The sequence below is a fragment of the Nicotiana tomentosiformis genome, chromosome 9 (assembly GCF_000390325.3).
Source record: "Nicotiana tomentosiformis chromosome 9, ASM39032v3, whole genome shotgun sequence".
NCBI classification, from domain to species: Eukaryota; Viridiplantae; Streptophyta; class Magnoliopsida; order Solanales; family Solanaceae; genus Nicotiana; species Nicotiana tomentosiformis.
Window position 1 is genome coordinate 107,731,901 of NC_090820.1, and position 21,333 is coordinate 107,753,233.

Here is a 21,333-nt window from a genome sequence, read left to right on the forward strand (position 1 = left end):
AGGAGAGGGCTCGAAGAATGGCTCAGAATCAGCCCGTGGGTGTAGACCAGTTCAGAAACATAGCTCCCGGCTAAGGGAGACCATTTGGTGATTATGCTAGACCAGTTTACAACCAAGGCCTATCAAGTGTGAGGCCACATCCAGTGGCAACTAATAATTTTGAGCTGAAGCAAGGGTTGCTCCAAACGCTTCAAAATAGTTGCGTTTTCAGAGGAAAGATAAACGAAGATCCAAATAATCATCTGATGGACTTCGAGGAGATAATGAACACCTTTCAATACAATGATGTGTCACAAGATGCAACTTACCTAAGGGAATTCCCCTTCACACTTAAAGATGATGCAAAGCACTGACATCGAAGCTTGCCCCAAGAATCGATTAGAACATGGGAGGAGATGACCAAAAAATTTCTTGCTAAATATTTCTCCTCAGCTAAAACGGGCAAGTTTAGAAGAGAAATCCATAACTTATGTTACAATGAGACTGAAACTATGTTTGAAGCTTGGGAGGGGTTTAAGGAGATAGTGCGAAAGTGTCAACATAACGGAATTGAACTCTAGATGCAACTCCAGGAATTTTGGGATGGATTGACACCAGCTTCACGTAGAACATTGAGCAACATAACTTGAGGTCTGTTGATGAAGAAGACACCAGAGGAGATAGTCACTATTCTAGATGAATTGTCTGGAGATGCAAATCAGTGGCCCTATGAAATTGCTGAAAGAATAAGATCAACTGGTGTTCACTAGGTTGATGCTAACACATCGGTACAAGTTCAGCTTGATGCCATGGCAAAAGAAATAAAGAAGTTGACTTTAGCTTCAATACATAATGAGCCTCATGCAACATGTGATATATGTGAAAGAAGACACCCTGCTCATGAGTGTCAAGCCTTAACTGAGGAAGTTAATGTTGTGGATAATTATAACTTTAATGCAATGGGTCAGAAGCACCCCAGTTTTTCATTGAGTTCACCTAGGGGTACAACAAATGCATGTCAACAAAATAACTTCAGATTTCAAGGAAGTGCTGGTTTTGTGAATCAGACGAGGCTGCAGTTTCAGCCTCAATAACCAATTCAGTCTAAATTAGATGATCTAATGAAGTCATTCATTGTCAAGACTAATGAGAGATTGGATGCTCATGGTGCAACTATCAAAGAACGTGGGACAGGTTTGCATAACTTGGAGAGACAAGTGAGACAAATTGCAACTATATTATTTGAGAGAATTCCAGGTGCTCTGCCACTTGATACTAAAAATAATCCCAAAAAAACGGTAAATACTGTAATCTTGAAAAGCAGAAAAGTGTTGAAAGATCCCACTCTAATTCACAAAGAAGTTGCGCCTGAAAAAGAAAGTGGGAAGGAGCTGAAAATTGAAGATGATAGAAAGACTGAGAAAAATAAAGGCAAGAAGGGAGCTGAGAAAAATAAGAAGGAGGAAACTTCAAGAAGGGAGGAATCTGATGATGTAAGTAAGCACATGCCTGCTTTACTTTTTCCCCTGAAGCTTTATAGAGAGAAGCTGGACAAGCAATTTGAGAAATTTCTAGATATGTTGAAACAAGTTACTGTAAATTTATCATTTACTGAAGTTCTCTCCCAAATGCCAGCTTATGCTAAGTTCTTGAAGGAAATCCTGACAAAGAAGAGAAATCTAGAAGAGACCTCAGTGGTTAAGCTCATAGAGCATTGCAGCGCGATCTTGCAAAACAAACTCCCAAAAAAGTGTGAAAATCCAGAAGGTTTTACAATAACTTGCTTGTTAGGCACTCTTAATTTTGATAAGTCTTTGTGTGATTATGGTGCTTCAATTAATTTAATGCCTTTTTCTATTTATTGGAAACTGGATAATGAGCTTGGAGAGATTAGGTCTGCACCAATATCTTTGCAGTTGGTAGACCAAACAACTATAATACCCGAGGGGATAGTGGAAGATGTATTAGTTTGGGTAGATAAGTTTGTCTTTCCTGTAGATTTCATAGTGGTAAATATGGAGGAGAACAAGGAGGCCCCCCTCATCCTAGGAAGACCATTTTTAGCAATGGGTTGAGCTATACTGGATATAAATGATAGAAAACTCATGCTTAGAGTGGGCGAGGAAACAATGACGTTTGAGATGAATCTAGCAACTGGAGTAAAAAAGGAAAATCCAGCTGCAAGTGTTGAGTGGAGAGTGAAAAGCACGAATGAGAAGGTCCCAGTTGTCACGCCCCGAACCTGGGAGCGAAACTGGCACCCGGTGCCTCACCTAACCTAGCGTACCAATTTGCGACTAAGGGACTCTGAAAATATAATGTCACATTTTGGCCATGGGACACCTTGCAAGACAATTTGTGAAGCAAAATATAAAACTGAATGGAAACTAGCGCTGACTAAATGTAAGGACCCGTAAAAATTTAAACCAAAAACTTGGGGTTTCGTGGTACCAAGTTAGATTCCTGCGTTACTATAGTAGAAAATTCTTCGCCGCGGTTCAGAATTTTTGGATTGAACAGTACCCTACGGACTGAGAGGAAAGTATTTTGCAGAAGAGCGCATTTCTGCGGCCCATTATGCGGCCGCATAATCACTCTGCGGATCGCATAATGGCCGCAGAGTGAAGAAGTAAGTTTGGCCAACTTAAGGTCTTTTTTGCGGTCGATTATGCGACCGCATAATCCCTCTTGAGTTTTTGCGGAGGGAGTTATGCGGTGCATTATGCGACTGCAGAATGAGTATGCGGACCGCATACTAGTAGCATACCTAGGCCGTAAGTTCAGGCCCTTGAGGTCCATTTATGCGGTTACTTTGTGGACCGCATAACCATTATCCGGTCGCATATGCGACCGCAGACCTGTGTCGGGGCACCATTTTCTTAATTTAAAACCCGACCCCCATTTCGTTAAAACACCCCATCTAGTCTATTTTGAGCTCATTTCTGATATTTCTAGTGAGAGAGAGAGAGGGTTCTAGAGGGAGGAACTAATTTTCATCAATCAATCTTCATCCATCACTCAAAGCTTGGAAATACTCAAGTAGAGCACTCAATCTCTTCATCAAAAAAGGTAAGACTTCATCACCCCAACTCTTAATTTCAAACATAGCTATAATGGGGTATTAATATGATGGTCCATGGGTGTGAGAGTTGTTTATCTTGCATGCATGTGATAAAGAGAGTGGGAAAAATAAGAAGTGAACTAGAACCATGAATGTTTTCCTAATTTTGGATTCAATTTGTATATTGCTTAAATATATTGAGGTTGCTAAGGGTTCCGGAAAATTGTAGATTCTAAAGAAACGCAATTGAGGTATGTAAGGCTAACTCTCTTCTTCCTAGAATTGAACTCCTGGTGTCTGAATATTTGGTGTAAGTTCTGACTTGATCATACTAGAATTGTTTGCCTTAGTGTGTTGGGTTGGAAGATTCATGTTCCCTAAATATTTTAGATGTTTACCATGTCATCATGCTATTTGAGAACGTGACTATGATTTTCGAAGCTCCTTCCATTATGTATGAAATACCTTATATGATGGTACTTATCGACACAAATGATGACGTTATTTGATTGAATAAAAAGGGAAAGGCTTGAATTGTAAAATGTGCCCAAGTTCCAAGAACTATTTAATAAATGAGGCTGTTTGTGCCATGTAATGAAAGATGGGAAAGAGATGTGAATTGAGTGAACAAGTGGAAGAGGTTATGTCTCAAGTGAGATGGCTTAGCCGATCGGGCCGAGACCGGACTCCGTGTAAAAACACGGTGGCATTATGAGTTGTGGCTTTGGCACTAAAGATTATTAATCTAAAAAAATGGAAAGATTGAATTGGAAACTATGTGAACCTTACTTGGTGTTTCATTTGTATTTCTATGAAGTACTTATTTATTATTATGACTGCCTTCTCTTTATTTCACTGTTCATTCTACTAAGATTAGTGTTTTCCTTACATACTAGTACTATTCGACAGTACTAGCGTCCCTTTTGTCGGGGGTGCTACATCTTTGAATGGATGTAGGTGGTTCCATCGCAGATAGTGCCGATCGCAGATAGTGGTGCTCTCTTTCTCTCCTCACAACAGCTTTGGTGAGCCCCATTTATCCCAGGGGTCATGTAGTCCTTCTTTTGTATAAGTTTTCATATTTTGAGGTATAATCAGGGCCTTGTTGCCGGTATTGTCATGTTGCTCTTTTGTACCGTTAGAGGCTCCGTAGACATTTTTTGGGTCATGTATGTATGTTGGGGCGGTCGTTGGATTGAGTTGAATTTTGGAAACTTAACTATGGCATAATGCATATAATGAAAAATGAACTAGCAACATTTATATATTTATATAACTGATCTCTCCCCTGTTTTACAAATGGTGACGCATTCCCTTTTTGGATCATGAATGAGTTGGGTAGGAAATGTTTACTAGGCTTGCTCAACCGAGTTCAATCGGTCGAGCGCCGGTCGCGCTCCCCGATGTTGGGGCGTGACACTAAACATCAATATAAAGTTGGACCGACAAGGCCATCATAATTACTACAACTGACAAACCACCAAAATATACATACCTGGCCTACAAGGCCAACATAGTGAACTAACTAACAGGATATGTCTACAAGCCTCTACTGATGGATATATTGTGATCGGAATAGGGCCCCGACCTACCTATAACATGTATGTATACATACAGAAGATGTACACGAAAATCTAGACCCGATAACTATGAAGGACGTGGAGCTTACTGATCAGGATGAACTCTGGAAACACCTACTGAGGAGGTCTACCCGTCTGTCTATCTGAACCTGCACACATGAAATGCAACGTCCCCAGAAAAAGGGACGTCAATACAAAATAATGTACCGAGTATATAAGGCAATAACATAACTGAAAGTTGAAACTGAACTAATAATATACTAACTGAAAGTAACTGGGAGTCAAAGATAATCAGGAGATATCCTTACCTGCTGATACTGACTAAACTTCTTCAATATAGTAAGTAAAATAATTGTTCGGCCTTATAAGGCTCGGTATATATAACTGATATGCCGTAGTAGGCTCGCTCATAGGCATTCATAGGTGCTCGGCCATACTAGGCTATGTATCTCGGCCATGCGGGCTCGCTCATAGGCGCTCGACCACAGTAGGCTCGGTATATAACTTACCATCTGATAAGAGGTTGCCCAATAGGGGCCTGCACATCGATTATAGCTCGATGGTAATTAAAATACTGTAATACTGTATATATAGGCTCTCTGCTCTCTTGACTGGAAGAAGACAATTCTCAATTGAATATGAAGTCCCGATAAGGAGAATACTATAATTTATGAGACTAAGATAATGTATATAAATTCGGGAGTATGAACTTCTCTTTATGCCTCGTTATCAAACATATATAATTACGAAATCATGCCAACATGAAGGAAGGGCTTAGCCTTAACATACCTTATCACAATCTTTCCAATCACCAAGTTGAACTCGCCTCTTCTCACCTTAATCTACAACAATGATAATAATACTATCATTAAGTTACGAAAGGTACAACTATCGCACAACGAACGACAAGCTTATTTTGTATTAAAACAGACAACATCTCCCCTATAATCCTTACTTCCTCCAAATTCAAGATAACACCAACAACACCAAAAATAATAATAACAATATATATACATTATTTTCCAACCTTATGTATGCCACACAATACTACAAAACAGCCCAACACGCCCCAATCTCTTCATACACAAACTGACCATTGTAGTAGTGTCAACAACCCGAAAATGTTACGACGAACGACCAGACCAACATCCTGCATTTATGTGGTATTTCTCCACACCCTTACTCCTACAAAACTCCAAAAAATAATAGTAAATCACGTATCCCAACAACAACATCAAACAGTCCATAAAACAATCCACAAAACAGTCCAGTCCATAAAACAATCCACAAAACAATCCGCTACAAGTGAATAACTCGAACTCACGGCTTCCGATCACCGTCCCGTGAGTTCTTACAAATATAGAACAACTTACTATGCATCTAAAGTAGAAAATAATGGATAAAAGAGAGCAGTAAACGTACCTTATTTGTTGGATAACTCAGCTCCTATCTTGGTTCTTCAATCTCTAGGCTTTACCTCCAATTAGAACTTGAAAGGGAGATAAAATCAATTGGGGTTTGTGGGAAATATTTGGGAGGATTTTTGCAGAGATTAAGTCTGGTTATTTTGCACTATTATCAGCCTAATATATGAAGGGGATAGGCATTTAAAAAGTCCTCTTTGAATGACCCGAACTGGCCCATGTTTGGACGACCCGAACTGGCCCAGTTTTGGATTCTCATTTAAGCAAGTAGGTGACAGTCTGCGCAGTCTCGCAAACATACCCATATATCTCTACTCCGATATCGTATTAATAAACGGTTTAATGAGTTGGAAAATAAACTCATAGATATTTAATTTTATGGGTGGAACACCCTATAACTCTAAGTATATTGGGAGAAAATAGCAGTTACATTTGACCCAAAGTTTCAGTAAAACTTATGAACGTAACTTGTGATGACTTTCATCGACTTTTGTTCCACCACTCGCTTGAATTCAAAACATAACACACGACTATCATACTAATAACACAACTCATAACAAAATCTACTTATCATGTTAAACACCATGGTCTCACCCCAAAAGTACATGCTATAACATTCCCGACTTGTCGACTTTCAACGAAACATTATTTTCTTCGATTCCTTTAGCTTTTGAACCTTCCAACCCTCTTTGTACTTATTGTTAATGATATTTAATATTTTTAACTTTAGAGGTAACATGATTAACTTGCTTTATATATTTTCAAAGATGATCTCATTTTTGGGTCCTACATTAGTTTGCTCACGACGCAGTTTTACGTACAAAAATATAGGGTATAACCCCAGTGATTGAGAAAGATAAGTGTGGGGTGTACCCAAATAAGGCTGAGAAGAAGCTATCTGCATGGATGTGTGCATTGGGTTGGGCACGTGGAATGGAGCTCGACTTCGACTCAGATCTGACTGAAAATTCAGGGGAGTTTCCTTTACCTTATGCTTTTTAATTGTATGTCATGGAGACATGCCACAACTTAAAGTGTGGGGTGGGGAAAATTGTATGTTGTATGTATATGTGTTAGTAATTTAGTTTTGTTGTTTTAGTAGTTAAAGATAGAAAAATGAGAAAAAACCATAAAAAATTAAAATTTTTGACTTTTTCCGACGATGGATATCATTTGGCGAGTTTCTTGAGGGATTAAAGTCGAAAGAAAAAGGCAAAAAGATTTTCTTTTGTTAGGTAGTGTAATAATTTTCCCTTGATTTATTTTGTGTCGCACTTCTTTTTCAAGGGTTTTGTTTGAACCCGGTGTAGTTAGTTTTTATTTTGTTAGGTGTAGGAACTATTGTGCTATGATTTGAATTGAAAGAAATATCTCTTGACTTGGTTATGCCTTGAGAATAGTGAGTGCTTTAGTTGTGACACTTTGGCTCAGTTTTTGACTCTTGCATAAGTACTTTAAATTGTATGATTTTAACTTTGCTTAACTGCGTGGACTAGAGTGTCTTGATAGTCCAATCTTGAGTGAGTTATGTGCCATGTGTGTGTGAGGTTTTGTTGTATTCTGTGCTAGAACTTGCCCCGTGTGTTTGCAACGCGAAATGGTAGTTTTGTTCAATCTTTGAAGTGATATAGACGTTTCTTTGTTGAGTCAATTATATGTTATTACCCACCTAATTGTGATGTGTCTTAGTTAACCCGGTTGAGCTTGTAATCTTGTTTATTTGGCAACCACATTGCAAGCCCTACTCATTTGTTTGAATTGACCATCTATTTGAACCTTGTACCTCTCGTAAGCACTTGAAATTGTATGAACTTTGTAAAAGTTGAAGTGTGGGGTGATTGGGTTGGTTTTTGAGTAGAGCTAATGAAATAAGGATAAAGGTGCATTGATTTGTAAAAAACTAAGAACCACTTAAATTGAAAAAATAAAATAAAATAAAATAAATATACATAGTGTATTGTTGTAAAACATATTCTTTGATAAATGGTAACTCTTGCTGTATTTATGCTTAAAGAAGTTGGGAGTTAATATAAATTGATGTGAAGGTGGAGTATTAATTTGACATAAATATGGGGTTTTGAACAATGAAATGCATGTATTAAAGTGCTTAGGGAAGTGTAGTCACTCTTATATCTAAATGTATCCTACCTGTCCCGCATCCTACATTACAACCAGCTAAAGTCCTATTTGATCCTTGACTGAATGAGCTCGATTAGTAGAGCAGTACACCACGTGCAAGCCTATGGTTCATATTTTGTGGCATATGAATGTTGTTTCTGAAAGTGAGTGAATTATTTCTATATTGAGTTCCTGATTGTTATTAAATTTGATGGTGTATGGAACTACTCTCTATTGTTATGAGGGCACTTGATTCATAAAGGGAAGGTAATGTCGTTGACCTCTGTGTTAGAGTAAGTGAGTGAGTTATAAATAATGCGTGGTACTTGTGAGGCAAATCTTGAACCTAGGATGTTACACTACTATACTTAGTCTATTTTAAATATTCTTGGTTTAATGAGTTAAGGGAGTTTCTAAATAAGGTCGTGTCTTTATAAAGAGTAGTTTGGTTGCTCTAGGATGAGCAATGCTTTAAGTGTGGGGTGTTGATGGTAGGCTATAATCTCGTATTTTAGTCGCTTATTGCACTCAAATTTACTGCACTTTAATTGAGTTTGAGCTTTAATCGCTAGTATTATGTACTAATTGTGTATTTTATGCCTTGTAGGAGGATTTCGAGCTATGTAAATATTATGTAGCTAATTAGAGTGATTTGGAGCTTTGAAATATGAGTAAAGGCCCAAGGAATTAAGCCAGGATCGCGTTCGGGGGTCAGAGACTGATCTTGGATATCAAAAAGCGAGCAAAACAAATTACTCTGAGAATTCACTACAGCCGCGACTGCACATATTTTTGTTCCTCTCAAATTAAAAGCTTTCTGGATTTCCCCACAACCGCCCCGCCTAGCGCGTTGCTCCATATGGCGCGCCTATGTATTTTTTACTGAGTATTTTCCAAATTCAGGTAGAAAAAGGTATTTTCATTCGGGCCCGACCCTACTTAGTATAAATACATGGAAAAATATTATTTTTGGTACTTTTGACATATCTTAGACCTAAGTAAGCCAAGGACGAGGTGGAGAAGCAAAAGCCCAAGGATTTTATCATTCAATCTTCACTCAAGACAAGGGTTTGGATTGTTTAATGTTTTCCTCTAACTTAAACATTGTTAAGATGAATTACTCCATATCCACAGATTGGTTCTCTTTAGGGTTTGTGTGATGACCCAAAAGGTCATCATATATTTTAGAATGGGTAAAAGGATTTTGGTTCAAACCTCGGGTTTTGACCAAGCGGGCACGGGGTCGATTTTTTGACTTTTTGGAGGAAAATTTAGGAAATTTAATTTATGAAATATAATTGATTCCTTTAGCAATATTTTATATTATTGAGTCATTTTTGAATAGATACGAGTGGTTTGGAGGTGAATTCCAAAGGAAAAGCTATGATTGAGAATTAAGTGGCCTTCGGAGCAAGGTAAGTATCATGTCTAACTTTTGCTTGAGGGAATATGTATTATGTGTTCATTTGCTACGTGTTTGGTTATTAAATACGACGTATAGGTGAGGTGACGAGCATCTATGCATCGTTGTCGAGTCATAGCATGCGAGTGAATTCTATTCTTGTCTATTTTGTAGCCTTAAATTCTACTATCCATTCTTAACGGGTTATTTAAAATGTTGGGTGACTCATATCTGGTTTCACTGAGATTTGGTAACTTTCGAATATTGATTCAAGGTTGAGATTACATTGTGCTATTGATTATGGGTAAAATACTGGTTTCTTTGTGATACTTTTATCTATCCGTTGTTATTGATTATGTGATTGGTGGGGAGGAGTGTAAAGCACGAAGGGTGATGATGTGCCGATCTATTTTATTATTTGGTAAGGTCGAGAGTAAAAGCACGAAGGGTGATGCCGTGCAGGTTTCCTTGTTGTTTTAATTGCTCAATTCGTTTAAGGATTTTCGGTTTAATTCTGTCTTTTCATTATTCTCATTCTTTATGTTGTATTCCCCCACTGTATGTTCCCTTCCCATTTTTTTTATGTTATTACTTTATTTACTATTGTTGCCACTAGCATGATTATATTGTTCAGTTTATATGTGGGTGTTCGTCCTAGCCTCGTCACTACTTCGCCGAGTTTAGGCTCGACACTTACCTGTACATGGGGTTGGTTGTACTGGTGCTGCACTCTGCGCTTTCTGTGCATATTTTGATACCATCTCAGGTTTATCGAGATTTGCTATTGGCCCGCTATCCGGAGACTTAAGGTAGATCTGTCGGCGTTTACAGACCTTGAAGTCCCCGTCTATCTTTTATGTCCTACCGTTTTCTTTTATTCAGACAGTTGTATTTCTTTCAGACTATTACTTGTAGTAAATTCTAGAATGCTCGTGAATTGTGACTCCAGATCCGTATGGTAGTAATTAATACAGTTTTATAATATTTCATACTTATTATATTTTATCTTAGTTAATTATTGTTATTTACTGAATGGAAATAAGGAATTAGTTTAACAATTTTCTAACATTGGCTTGCCTAGCAAGTGAAATGTTAGGCACCATCACGGTCCCGTCGGTGGGAAATTTTGGGTCGTGACAGTTGGTATCAGAGCACTAGGTTGCTTAGGTCTCACGATTCACGAGCAAGCTTAGTAGATTCTGGAGGATCGGTATGGAGACGTCTGTGCTAATCTTCCAGAGGCTATGAAGTTTAGGAACAAGTTTCACTTATATTCTTCTTTGTCGTGCGATTTTGCTTTCTCAATACTGATTGAACTCTTCTACTCTTATTCTCTCACAGATAGCGAAAACACGTACCGCTTCCTCAGCTGAGAAGCAGCCAGAGCCTCCAGTGACAGCTCCTACGCGGGGCAGAGGTCAAGGCCGTGCCAGAGGCCGAGGCAGGGCTTAGCCTAGGGTCCGAGCAGTAGCCCCAACAGTGGAGCCTCAGATAGAGCTTGATGACGAGGTTCCAGCCCAGACTGTTCAGCTGGGTCACCTGCTCTTACTTGGGATCAGTTCTCTCAGCTCTTCATTGAGAAGGTTCTGCCTATCATATTGAGAAAGGAGCATTGCCGTTAGTTTGAGCGTCTCCAGCAGGGCAGTATGACTGTTACTCAGTATGAGACCCGTTTGGATACCTTCATGCCATTCTTATGCTTCCCACCGAGAGAGAGAGGGTGAGGAGGTTTATTGATGGACTTGCGCAGCCTATCAAATTGCAGATGGCTAAGGAGACGGGGAGTGAGATTTCTTTTCTAGCGGCTGCTAATGTCGCCAGATGAGTCAAAATGGTTCTTACTCAGGGAGGTCAAGGGTCTGGCAAGAGACCTCGTTATTCCGGTGAGTTCAGCGGTGCCTCATCTAGAGCCAGGAGTACTTTTGGTAGAGGCCATTGTCCCAGGTCGTTTCATTCAGCGCTCCAGTCATCCCACGGTGCCTCAGGTAGTCGTGGCCCTCAAATGTGTTATTCCGACCAGCTAGCCTATAGTACATCACCAACTCCTTTTAGTGAACCTCCACTCCATAGTTATCAAAGGTGGTTATTCAGGTCGACAAGGTCAGTTTCAGGGTCAGCAGTCACAACAGCCGAGGTTAGGTTATACTTGTGGTGATCCGAAGCACATTGCTAGATTTTGCCCTCGGGCAACGGACAACTCACAACATCAGAGTTCTCGTGCTATGGTTCCGGCACCAGTTGCTGCACTACCTGCTCAGCCAGCCAGAGGCAGGGGTCAGGCAGTCAGAGGTAGGGGCTAGACAGTTAGAGGTGGAGGTCAGGCCGTTAGAGGTGTAGACTAGCCAGCTAGAGGCCGTCCCAGGGACGTAGTTTAGGGTGGTGGGGCCAAACCCTGGTGTTATGCTTTCCTAGCCAGGCCTGAGGCTGAGTCATCTAACGCTGTTATCACAGGTACTATTTCAGTTTGCAGTAGAGATGCTTCAGTTCTATTTGATCCGAGATCTACTTACTCCTATGTGTCATCCTATTTTGCTTCGTATTTGGTTGTGTGCCTGTGATTCTTTGAGTGCTCCTGTGTATGTGTCCACACCAGTGGGAGATGCTATTGTTGTATATTGTGTTTATCGTTCGTGTGTGGTCAACATTGGGAGTCTTGAGACTCGTGTAGATCTTATACTTCTCGACATGGTTGATTTTGATGTCATACTGGGTATGGATTGGCTGTCACCTTATCATGCTATATTAAATTGTCACGCCAAGATGATGACCTTAGCCTTGCAGGGGTTTCCTCGATTAGAGTGGATAGGGAATCTTGGCCATTCTGCCAGCAAGGTTATCTCTTATGTGAAGGCTCGGCATATGGTCGAGTAGAGGTGTCTAGCTTATTTGGCTTATGTCCGTGATTCTAGTGCGGAGGTTCCTTCCATAGATTCGGTGCTGGTTGTTCGTGAGTTTCCAGAGGTGTTTCCTGCAGACCTGCCAGGAATGCCACCCGACAGGGATATTGATTTATGCATTGATTTGGCTCTGGGCACTCAGCCTATTTCTATTCCGCCATATAGCATGGCCCCGCCAGAGTTGAAAGAATTGAAGGAGCAGTTGTAAGATTTACTTGATAAGGGCTTCATTAGACCTAGTGTCTCACCCTACGGTGCACCTCTGTTGTTTGTGAAGAAGAAAGATGGATCAATGAGGATGTGTATAGATTATCGGTAGTTGAACAAAGTCACCATCAAGAACAAATATCCATTGCCGATGATTGATGATTTATTTGATTAGCTTCAAGGTGCCAAGATATTTTCAATGATTGATTTGAGATCTGGCTACCATCAGTTGAGGATTAGGTCATCCGATGTTCTTGAGATAGCTTTTCGGACTCGGTATGGGCATTTTGAGTTTCTAGTTATGTCATTTGGGCTAACAAATGTCCCAACAACATTCATGGATTTGATGAACCGAGTGTTCAAACCCTACTTGGATTCCTTTATGGTTGTGTTTATTGATGATATCTTGATCTAATCCTACAGTCGAGAGGAGCATAAGCAGCACCTTCAGATCGTTCTTCAGACTCTAAAAGATAGCTAGTTATATGCTAAATTCTCAAAATGTGAGTTTTGGTTGAGTTCAGTTGCTTTCTTTGGTTACGTTGTATCAACAGGGGGTATTCAGGTGGATCCTAAGAAGATTGAGGCAGCCCATAACTAGCCTAGACCCATATCAGCTACAGAGATCCGTAGTTTCCAGGGTTTGGCGGGCTATTACCGTCGATTTGTGGAGGGGTTTTCATCCATATCAGCTCCGTTGACTAGATTGACCCAGAAGGGTGCCCCGTTCAGGTGGTCAGATGAGTGTGAAGCGAGCTTTCAGGAGCTTAAGATAGCTTTGACTACGACATCGGTATTGGTGTTACCCACAAGTTCAGGATCTTATACAGTATATTGTGACGCATCTCGTATTGGTCTGGGTGCAGTATTGATGCAGCGTGGCAAGGTTATTGCATATGCTTCACGTAAGCTCAAGGTTCACGAGAAGAATTACCATGTTCATGATCTAGAGCTGACAGCCATTGTTCACGCATTGAAGATTTGGAGGCACTATCTTTACGGCGTGCCATGTGAGGTAATTATTGATCATCGAAGCTTGCAGTATTTTTTCAAGCAGAAGGAACTCAATTTGAGGTAGAGAAGGTGGTTGGAGCTATTGAAAGACTATGATATCATCATATTGTATCATCCTGGGAAGGCCAACGTGGTGGCCGATACTTTGAGTAGAAAGTAAGTCAGTATATGTAGCCTTGCATATAGTCAGTATATTTGAGCGCATCAGAGATTCGCAGTATGACGATCCTTATTTACTTGTCCTTAGAGACACAGTGCGGCAAGGTGGTGCCAAGCAGGTTACTATTGCAGATGACGGAGTTTTGAGGATGCTTGGTCGTATTTGTGTGCCTAATGTGGATGGGCTTCATGAGTTGATCTTGGATGAGGCTCATAGTTCTCGATATTCTATTCACCCGGGCACTGCCAAGATGTACCAGGACATGCAGCAAAATTATTGGTGGAGGAGGATGAAGAAAGATATAGTTGCTTACATAGCTCGGAGCTTGAATTGTCAGCAGGTCAAATATGAGTATCATAGACCCGGTGGCTTGCTTCAGCAGATGGAGATTCCTGAGTGGAAGTGGGAGTGTATCACTATGGACTTTGTTGTTGGACTCCCACAGACTCAGAGGAAGTTCGACGCCGTGCGAGTTATAGTGGATACGTTGACTAAGTCAGCGCACTTCATTCATGTGGCAGTTACCTATTCCTCGGAGTAGTTAGAAGAGATTTATATTCAGGAGATCATTTGTCTTCACGGTGTGCCCGTGTCTATCATTTCTTATCGAGGTACATAGTTTACCTCGCACTTTTGGAGGGCAATTTGGCATGAGTTGGGTACACGGGTTGAGTTGAGCACAACATTTCATCCTCAGACGGATGGGCAGTCCGAGTGTACTATTTAGATCTTGGAGGATATGCTCCATGCTTGTGTTATAGACTTCGGAGGATCGTGGGATTAGTTCTTGCCCCCTACAGAGTTCGCCTACAATAACAGCTACAAGTCGAGCATTCAGATGGCTCCTTATGAGGCATTATATGGTAGGCGATGTCGGTCGCAAGTTGGGTGGTTCGAGCTGTGAAAGGCTTGGTTGTTGGGCACAGACTTAGTACAGGATGCCTTGGATAGGGTCAAGATTATTCAGGATCGACTTCGCACAGCTCAGTCCAGGCAGAAGAGTTATGCCGACCGTAGAGTTCGTGATGTTGTATTCATGGTCGGAGAGAGAGTGTTACTTCGGGTGTCACCCATGAAGGGTGTAATGAGGTTCGTAAAGAAGGGCAAGTTTATCCCTAGGTATATCCGAACTTTTGAGATTCTGGAGAGAGTGGGAGAGGTGGCTTACAGGCTTGCGTTGCAACCTAGTTTAGCAGTTGTTCATCCGGTATTCCATGTGTCCATGCTTCGAAAGTATCACGATGATCCGTCCCATGTGTTAGATTTCAGCTCTGTCCAATTGGACAAGGATTTGACTTACGAGGAGGAGCCGATGGCAATTCTAGCCCGACAAGTTTGCCAGTTGATATCAAAGAGTTACCTTTCAGTTCGAGTGTAGTGGAGAGGTCAGCCTATTAAGGCAGCTACTTGGGAGTCTGAGTCCCATATGCGGAGTAGATATTCCCACCTTTTCACCAGCCCAGGTACTTTTCTATGTCCGTTTAAGGACGAACGATTGTTTTAGAGGTGAAGTATGTGATGACTCAAAAGGTCATCTTATGTTTTAGAACTCAAATATGCGCTCTTAAGCCTTAAAATCTCATTTTTACCCTCCTCGATTTATGTGCATAGTCCGGGCAGGTTTCCGAAAAGCTTTTGTGTTGAAAACTAATGAAAATAAGAACTTTTGCCTTAAAAGTTGATATTAGTTGACTTCGGTCAACATATATGATAAACGGGCCCGGATCCGTGCTTTGACGGTCCCAGTAGGTCCGTATCAAATTATGGGACATGGGCGTATGCCCGAAATTGAATTCGGAGGTCCCTAGCTTGAGTTATGAATTTTTGATGAAAATTAAAAGTTTGAAAATTATTTATTTTTAAGAATTGATTGATATTTGGCATTGTTAGTATCGGGTCCGTATTTTGGTTCCAGACCCTGGTACAGGTTCATTATGATATTTAAGACTTGTCAGTGAAATTTGGTAAGAAACGAAGTTGATTTGACGTGATTCGGACGTCCAGTTGAGAAAATAGAAATTTTAAAGTGTTTTTAAGAATTTCATTCGATTTGGTGCTAAATTCGTAGCTCTATGTGTTATTTTGGCGATTTGATCGCGCGATCACGTTCGTATGCTGTTTTTAGACTTGTGTGCATGTTTGGTTTGGAGCTCGGAGGGCTCGGGTGAGTTTCAGATAGGCTACGAGGTGATTTGCACTTACAAAATCTGAGATTTTTGCTGCAGCAGCTGTTATGGTGTGCCATTCTTTGCGTTCGCGTAGGTAGTGTCGCGAACGCTAAAAGTAAAATGGGGGCAGGGGAATTTTCTTCTTCGCAAACGCGAAGGACTGGTCTCGAACGCGAAGCGTTGGGTGTGGTACCCTTTGCGAACGCGATCTGTCTTACGCAAATGCGATAGTTTAAGGGACCTGGGGGGGAGGGGGTCATGTTCTTCTACGCGAACGCGTCCATTGGGTTGCGAACGCGAAGTCTAGTGGGGAGCTGCCTTACGTGAACACGTAGAAAGACTCGCGAACGCGAAGGCCTTAGGCCGCTGTGTATCGCGGTCGTGACAGGCCTTTCGCGAACGCGATGAAGGCCTATCTAGTGACTTAAAACAGACTCCAAACACGGGTTTAAGCCATTTCTTCAACAATTTTCAAGAACCAAACGGGTAGAGGCGATTTTCAAGAGTCATTTTCTTCCCCAAAGTGTTGATAAGTGATTCTAAACCATTTTATTTCAATTACCCATTACATTTTATGAATTATCAACCTAAAATCTAGAGTTTTCATTGTAGAATTAGGGTTAGGGTAGAAACTAGGGATTTTAAAAATTTGAGGATTTAGACCCCAATTTGAGGTCGGATTCAAAAACTAATTACATATTCGGGCTCGTGGGTGAATGGGTAAAAGGATTTTGGTTCGAACCTCGGGTTTTGACCAAGCGGGCCCGGGGTCGATTTTTCAACTTTTTGGAGGAAAATTTGGGAAATTTAATTTATGAAATATAATTGATTCCTTTAGCAATATTTGATTTTATTGAGTCATTTTTGAATAGATACGAGTGGTTTGGAGGTGAATTCCAAATGAAAAGTTGTGATTGAGAATTAAGTGGCCTTCGGAGCAAGGTAAGTAGCGTGTCTACCTTTTGCTTGAGGGAATACGTATTATATGTTCATTTGCTATATGATTGGTTGTTAAATACGACATATAGGTGAGGTGACGAGCATCTATGCATCGTTGTCGAGTCATAGCATGCGAGTGAAATTCTATTCTTGACTATTTTATAGCTTTAAATTCTACTATCCATGCTTAGCGGGTTATTTGAAACGTTGGATGACTCATATCTGGTTTCACTGAGATTTGGTAACTTTCGAATATTGATTCAAGGTTGAGATTACAATGTGCTATTGATTATGGGTGAAATACTAGTTTCTTTGTGATACTCTTATCTATCCGTTGTTATTGATTTTTTGATTGGTAAGGAGGAGTGTAAAGAACGAAGGGTGATACCGTGCATGTATTATTTATATTATGAGGAAGAGTGTAAAGCACGAACGTTGATGCCGTTTATATTATGAGAGGTTTAAATCACGAAAGGTGATGCCGTGTATATTATGAGAGGTTTAATGCAGGAAGGATGATGTCGCACCGATCTATTTATTTATTTGGTGAGGTCGAGAGTAAAAGCACAAAGGGTGATACCATGCAGTTTTTCTTGCTGTGTTAATTGCTCAATTCTTTTAAGGATTTTCGGTTTAATTCTGTCTTTTCATTATTCTCACTCTTTATGTTGTATTCCTCCATTGTATGTTCCCTTCCCATTATTTTTATGTTATTACTTTATTTACTGTTGTTTCCACTAGCATGATTATATTGTTCAGGTTATATGTGGGTGTCTTTTCCTAACCTCGTCACTACTTCGCCGAGGTTAGGCTCGACACGTTCTAGTACATAGGGTCGATTGTACTGATGCTGCACTCTGCACTTTCTGTGCAGATTTTGATACCGGCTCAGGTTGATCGAGATTTGCTATTGGCCCGCTGTCCGGAGACTCAAGGTAGATCTGTCGGCGTTCACAGACCTTGAAGTCCCCGCCTATCTTTGTCCTACTGTTTTCTTTCATTCAGACAGTTGTATTTCTTTCAGGCTATTACTTGTAATAAATTCTAAAATGCTCGTGAATTGTGATTCCAGATCCGGGTGATAGTAATTAATACAGTTTTATAATATTCCGTACTTATTATATTTCATCTTAGTTAATTATTGTTATTTTCTGAATAGAAATAAGGAATTGGTTTAACAATTTTCTAACGTTGGCTTGCCTAACAAGTGAAATGTTAGGCGCCATCACGGTCCCGTAGGTGGGAAATTTTGGGTCGTGACATTTTGATGAATTTGGTGTAGTGATACTTGTTTGTGGATAACTAACTCTAGTTTTATGTATTAAATCGTTTTGGATGTTTTAACTGTTGCATCTATATTCACTTGTTAATGTAATCGAGAGAGGCATAACTTGTGATATTGTTGCATTATATTTTGTTGGTTGAAGTCATTAATTCTTCTTAGTAATCGGAAGAGGCTAGTTGAATTGTTGATTAAACTTAGTTAGGAGGATAATTGAGAGAGGTTCTCCAAAATACCAATCCACTACGAATTCTTGCATATCTTCACGTGCTTAAAATTGGTTCATCTAGTGAGGTTGAGGCTTAATCTAGAGAGGAATTTCTACGAATCAATTGAACTAATAATAAAGTGAATTCGAGAGACTCACTTGAATATTAAAAGTTAATTATCTATATTTAAATACCAAACATTTATCTTGCACCTATCCTATCGACCCTATCTTCTCGCAATTGATAACTTCCTTTGCTTAATACTTGCGTTGATTGTCATTAGCCAATAGAATAGATTCTTAGTTAAATTTAGTTTTAATCACATAACCCTAAATTGTTGATCACCTTGGATAGCAATCTAGCTACAAACTACGATAATACTGTTTAACTCCAATCCATGTGGATACGATATTTTAATTTACTATATTCGACTAGCGAGCATGGTTTAGTGTGTATTTTGCGCTCGCCAAATTTTGTATCACTCAGAAGTGGTATACATGGATTTTCCACAGGGATTTCAGAGACAGGGGGAGAACAAGAAGGTTTGCACGCTATTGAAATCATTATATGGGTTCAAGCAGGCATCTTGACAGTGAAACTTAAAGCTTACTCAAGTCCTGTTACATGTAGGTTTCACACCTAGTAAGTTTGATTATTCCCTGTTCACTAAGAAGGTTGGACATGATATTGTGGTGATATTGATCTATGTAGACGATTTGTTACTTACTGGTAGCAATCTTGAGTTGATCAAAGAGGCCAAACATTCATTGCATCAACAGTTTAAAGTCAAAGATTTGGGTGAACTAAGGTACTTCCTTGGCATTGAAGTGTTGAGGTCCAAACATGGTGTCCTACTCAATCAAAGGAAATACACTCTAGAGTTGATCTCAGAACTAGGTCTTAGCGGAGCTAAGCCAGTAGTAACTCCTCTAGAAATCAATCAAAAATTGACCATATTGGAGTTTGATAAAGTGGCATGCTGGTCATCTACTGTTGATCCTTTGGTAGATCTTACCAGCTATCAGAAGCTTATTGGCAAGGTTTTGTACTTGACAGTTACCCGGCCTGAGATATCCTTTGTTTTCCAGAGTCAGAGCCAATTCATGCAGGCTCCTAAAAGGTTCCCTATGGAGTCAACTCTTAGGGTGGTTAGATATCTCAAAAATGCAATAGGTTTTGGCATTCTCCTGAAGATATCACCTATGCATTCTCTTACTGCATTCTGTGATTCAAATTGGGGTGCTTTCCCTGTCACTAGAAGATCTGTTAGTGTCTACCTAGTCAAACTTGGGGACTCTTTGATCTCTTGGAAGTCTAAGAAGCAACACACCATATCTAGGAGCAATGCAGAAGTTGAGTATAGAAGTATGGCCACTGTTGTTGTTGAGCTCACTTGGTTACTGTGACTTTTTGCAGAGTGAGCTGTGCATGTTCTTCGACCTGTTACTCTCTATTGTGATAACAAGGCTGCTATGCGGATTGTTGCCAATCCTATATTCCATGAGCGCACTAAACATATTGAAATTGACTGTCATTTTGTTCGAGATCAGTTGGCTGATCTACTTACTAAGAGGTTAACTTCTGGGCAACATCATTTGTTATTAAGCAAGTTGAGTTTACTGAATATACTTCATCCTCTAGATTGAGGGGGAGTATTGAAGTATATCATGTTAGATTAGTTTTGGGGTCAATCTATAAATAACGCAAAGTTGGAGTCTTTTATAATTATTGTTAGTGTAGGCCAGTTAGTTAGTTAGTGGAGGTGTATATTACAGCATCTACACCTCTGTACAATTCTTTCAGTTAATGCCATAAGTGAAAATTCCTAATTTTGCTTGCCTACTTCGCTTTTCTTCTTCATTTCCATGGCTAATTCAAACATTTTGGTCTAGATATTTGCCTTGTAAAACATAACTCTCTCTTTATTGTTTCATCTTTTAAGATATATTTTCCTATTCACATTGCGATATCTGATTTCACATGACAAATATCATAATAATATTGATAGGCTTTTATACCATTTTAAATTAAATATCCCTTCACAAACCATTATATTAACCGAGATTCGTACTATACATAGCTTAATAAATATTATTCTTTCGTGAAGATTGGTATTTTGTTACAATCTTTCGCTTATAGCCGTCAATATGAGCCATTCGAAATCAATAACTCTACATATTATCTAAGTCTTCATTTTGAACGCAATCACGTTCTGCACTGAGAGAAAATACACAAAAGATTAAGTGCATTCAAAGAGTGAATTTGCGAGCAAACACTGTGCAGTGTTCTGAAGCTTTAACGTGACTAATGAACCAGACGGTGAACTTGTACCTTACCAGTGTGCCATGTCGATTATTTTCAAATTTTAGTTCTTTGTTGTAAAGTTATTCTTGAGTTGTACCTTTTTTATGCTTATGTAGAAACTTTGTTTAGGTATTCTCTTTTGGGAGATTTTTATACTCAAATTGGAATTAACGTTGTTTACCCTTAAAACGGATAATAATTGAATTTATGCACGGTTTTAAGGATATGTGGATTAATTCAACACAAATAATCAAGAATGTTTGATAAACGAGTTAAATATAGAATGAATAACCAAACCAATTATTATGTTACGTCCGAGCTCGAATTTGCGTTGAACAGTGATTTTGCCCTCGACTGAACCCTTGGTTCGAAGCTAGATGTCTATGAAGAACAACAATTAAATAAGAAATTTTCAATAACTACAAAGCAGAGAAATAAGTTTGTAGTGCCTTCATATGCGTGTTGCAATGTCTTATCAAAGAAAAAACTTCCCCTTTATATAGTAGGAGAGTTAACCCCTAGTATAAATCTAGAAAAGGTAAAACTCCCCCTCTCTCGTTAATTACTAATTTGTAACCGCCATTGAGCG

General features: G+C 39.7%; 1 protein-coding gene across 1 annotated transcript; it reads left to right on the forward strand.

Annotated features, from left to right (window-relative positions):
- The first annotated feature begins 18,937 nt into the window (after positions 1–18,937).
- On the forward strand, positions 18,938–19,846 carry LOC108947517 (uncharacterized mitochondrial protein AtMg00810-like). Its single transcript, XM_018775617.1, has 2 exons — positions 18,938–18,982; positions 19,115–19,846. The coding sequence occupies exons 1-2, from the start codon at positions 18,938–18,940 to the stop codon at positions 19,844–19,846; spliced, it is 777 nt and encodes a 258-aa protein (XP_018631133.1).
- Positions 19,847–21,333: the final 1,487 nt, after the last annotated feature.

Bases quoted from the DNA above. Each gene is read 5' to 3' on its own strand.
- LOC108947517 (XM_018775617.1), top strand. From the start codon at position 18,938: ATGGATTTTCCACAGGGATTTCAGAGACAGGGGGAGAACAAGAAG. The intron at 18,983-19,114 runs GTTTGCACGCTA...TTCACTAAGAAG, and splicing joins GACAGGGGGAGAACAAGAAG to GTTGGACATGATATTGTGGT.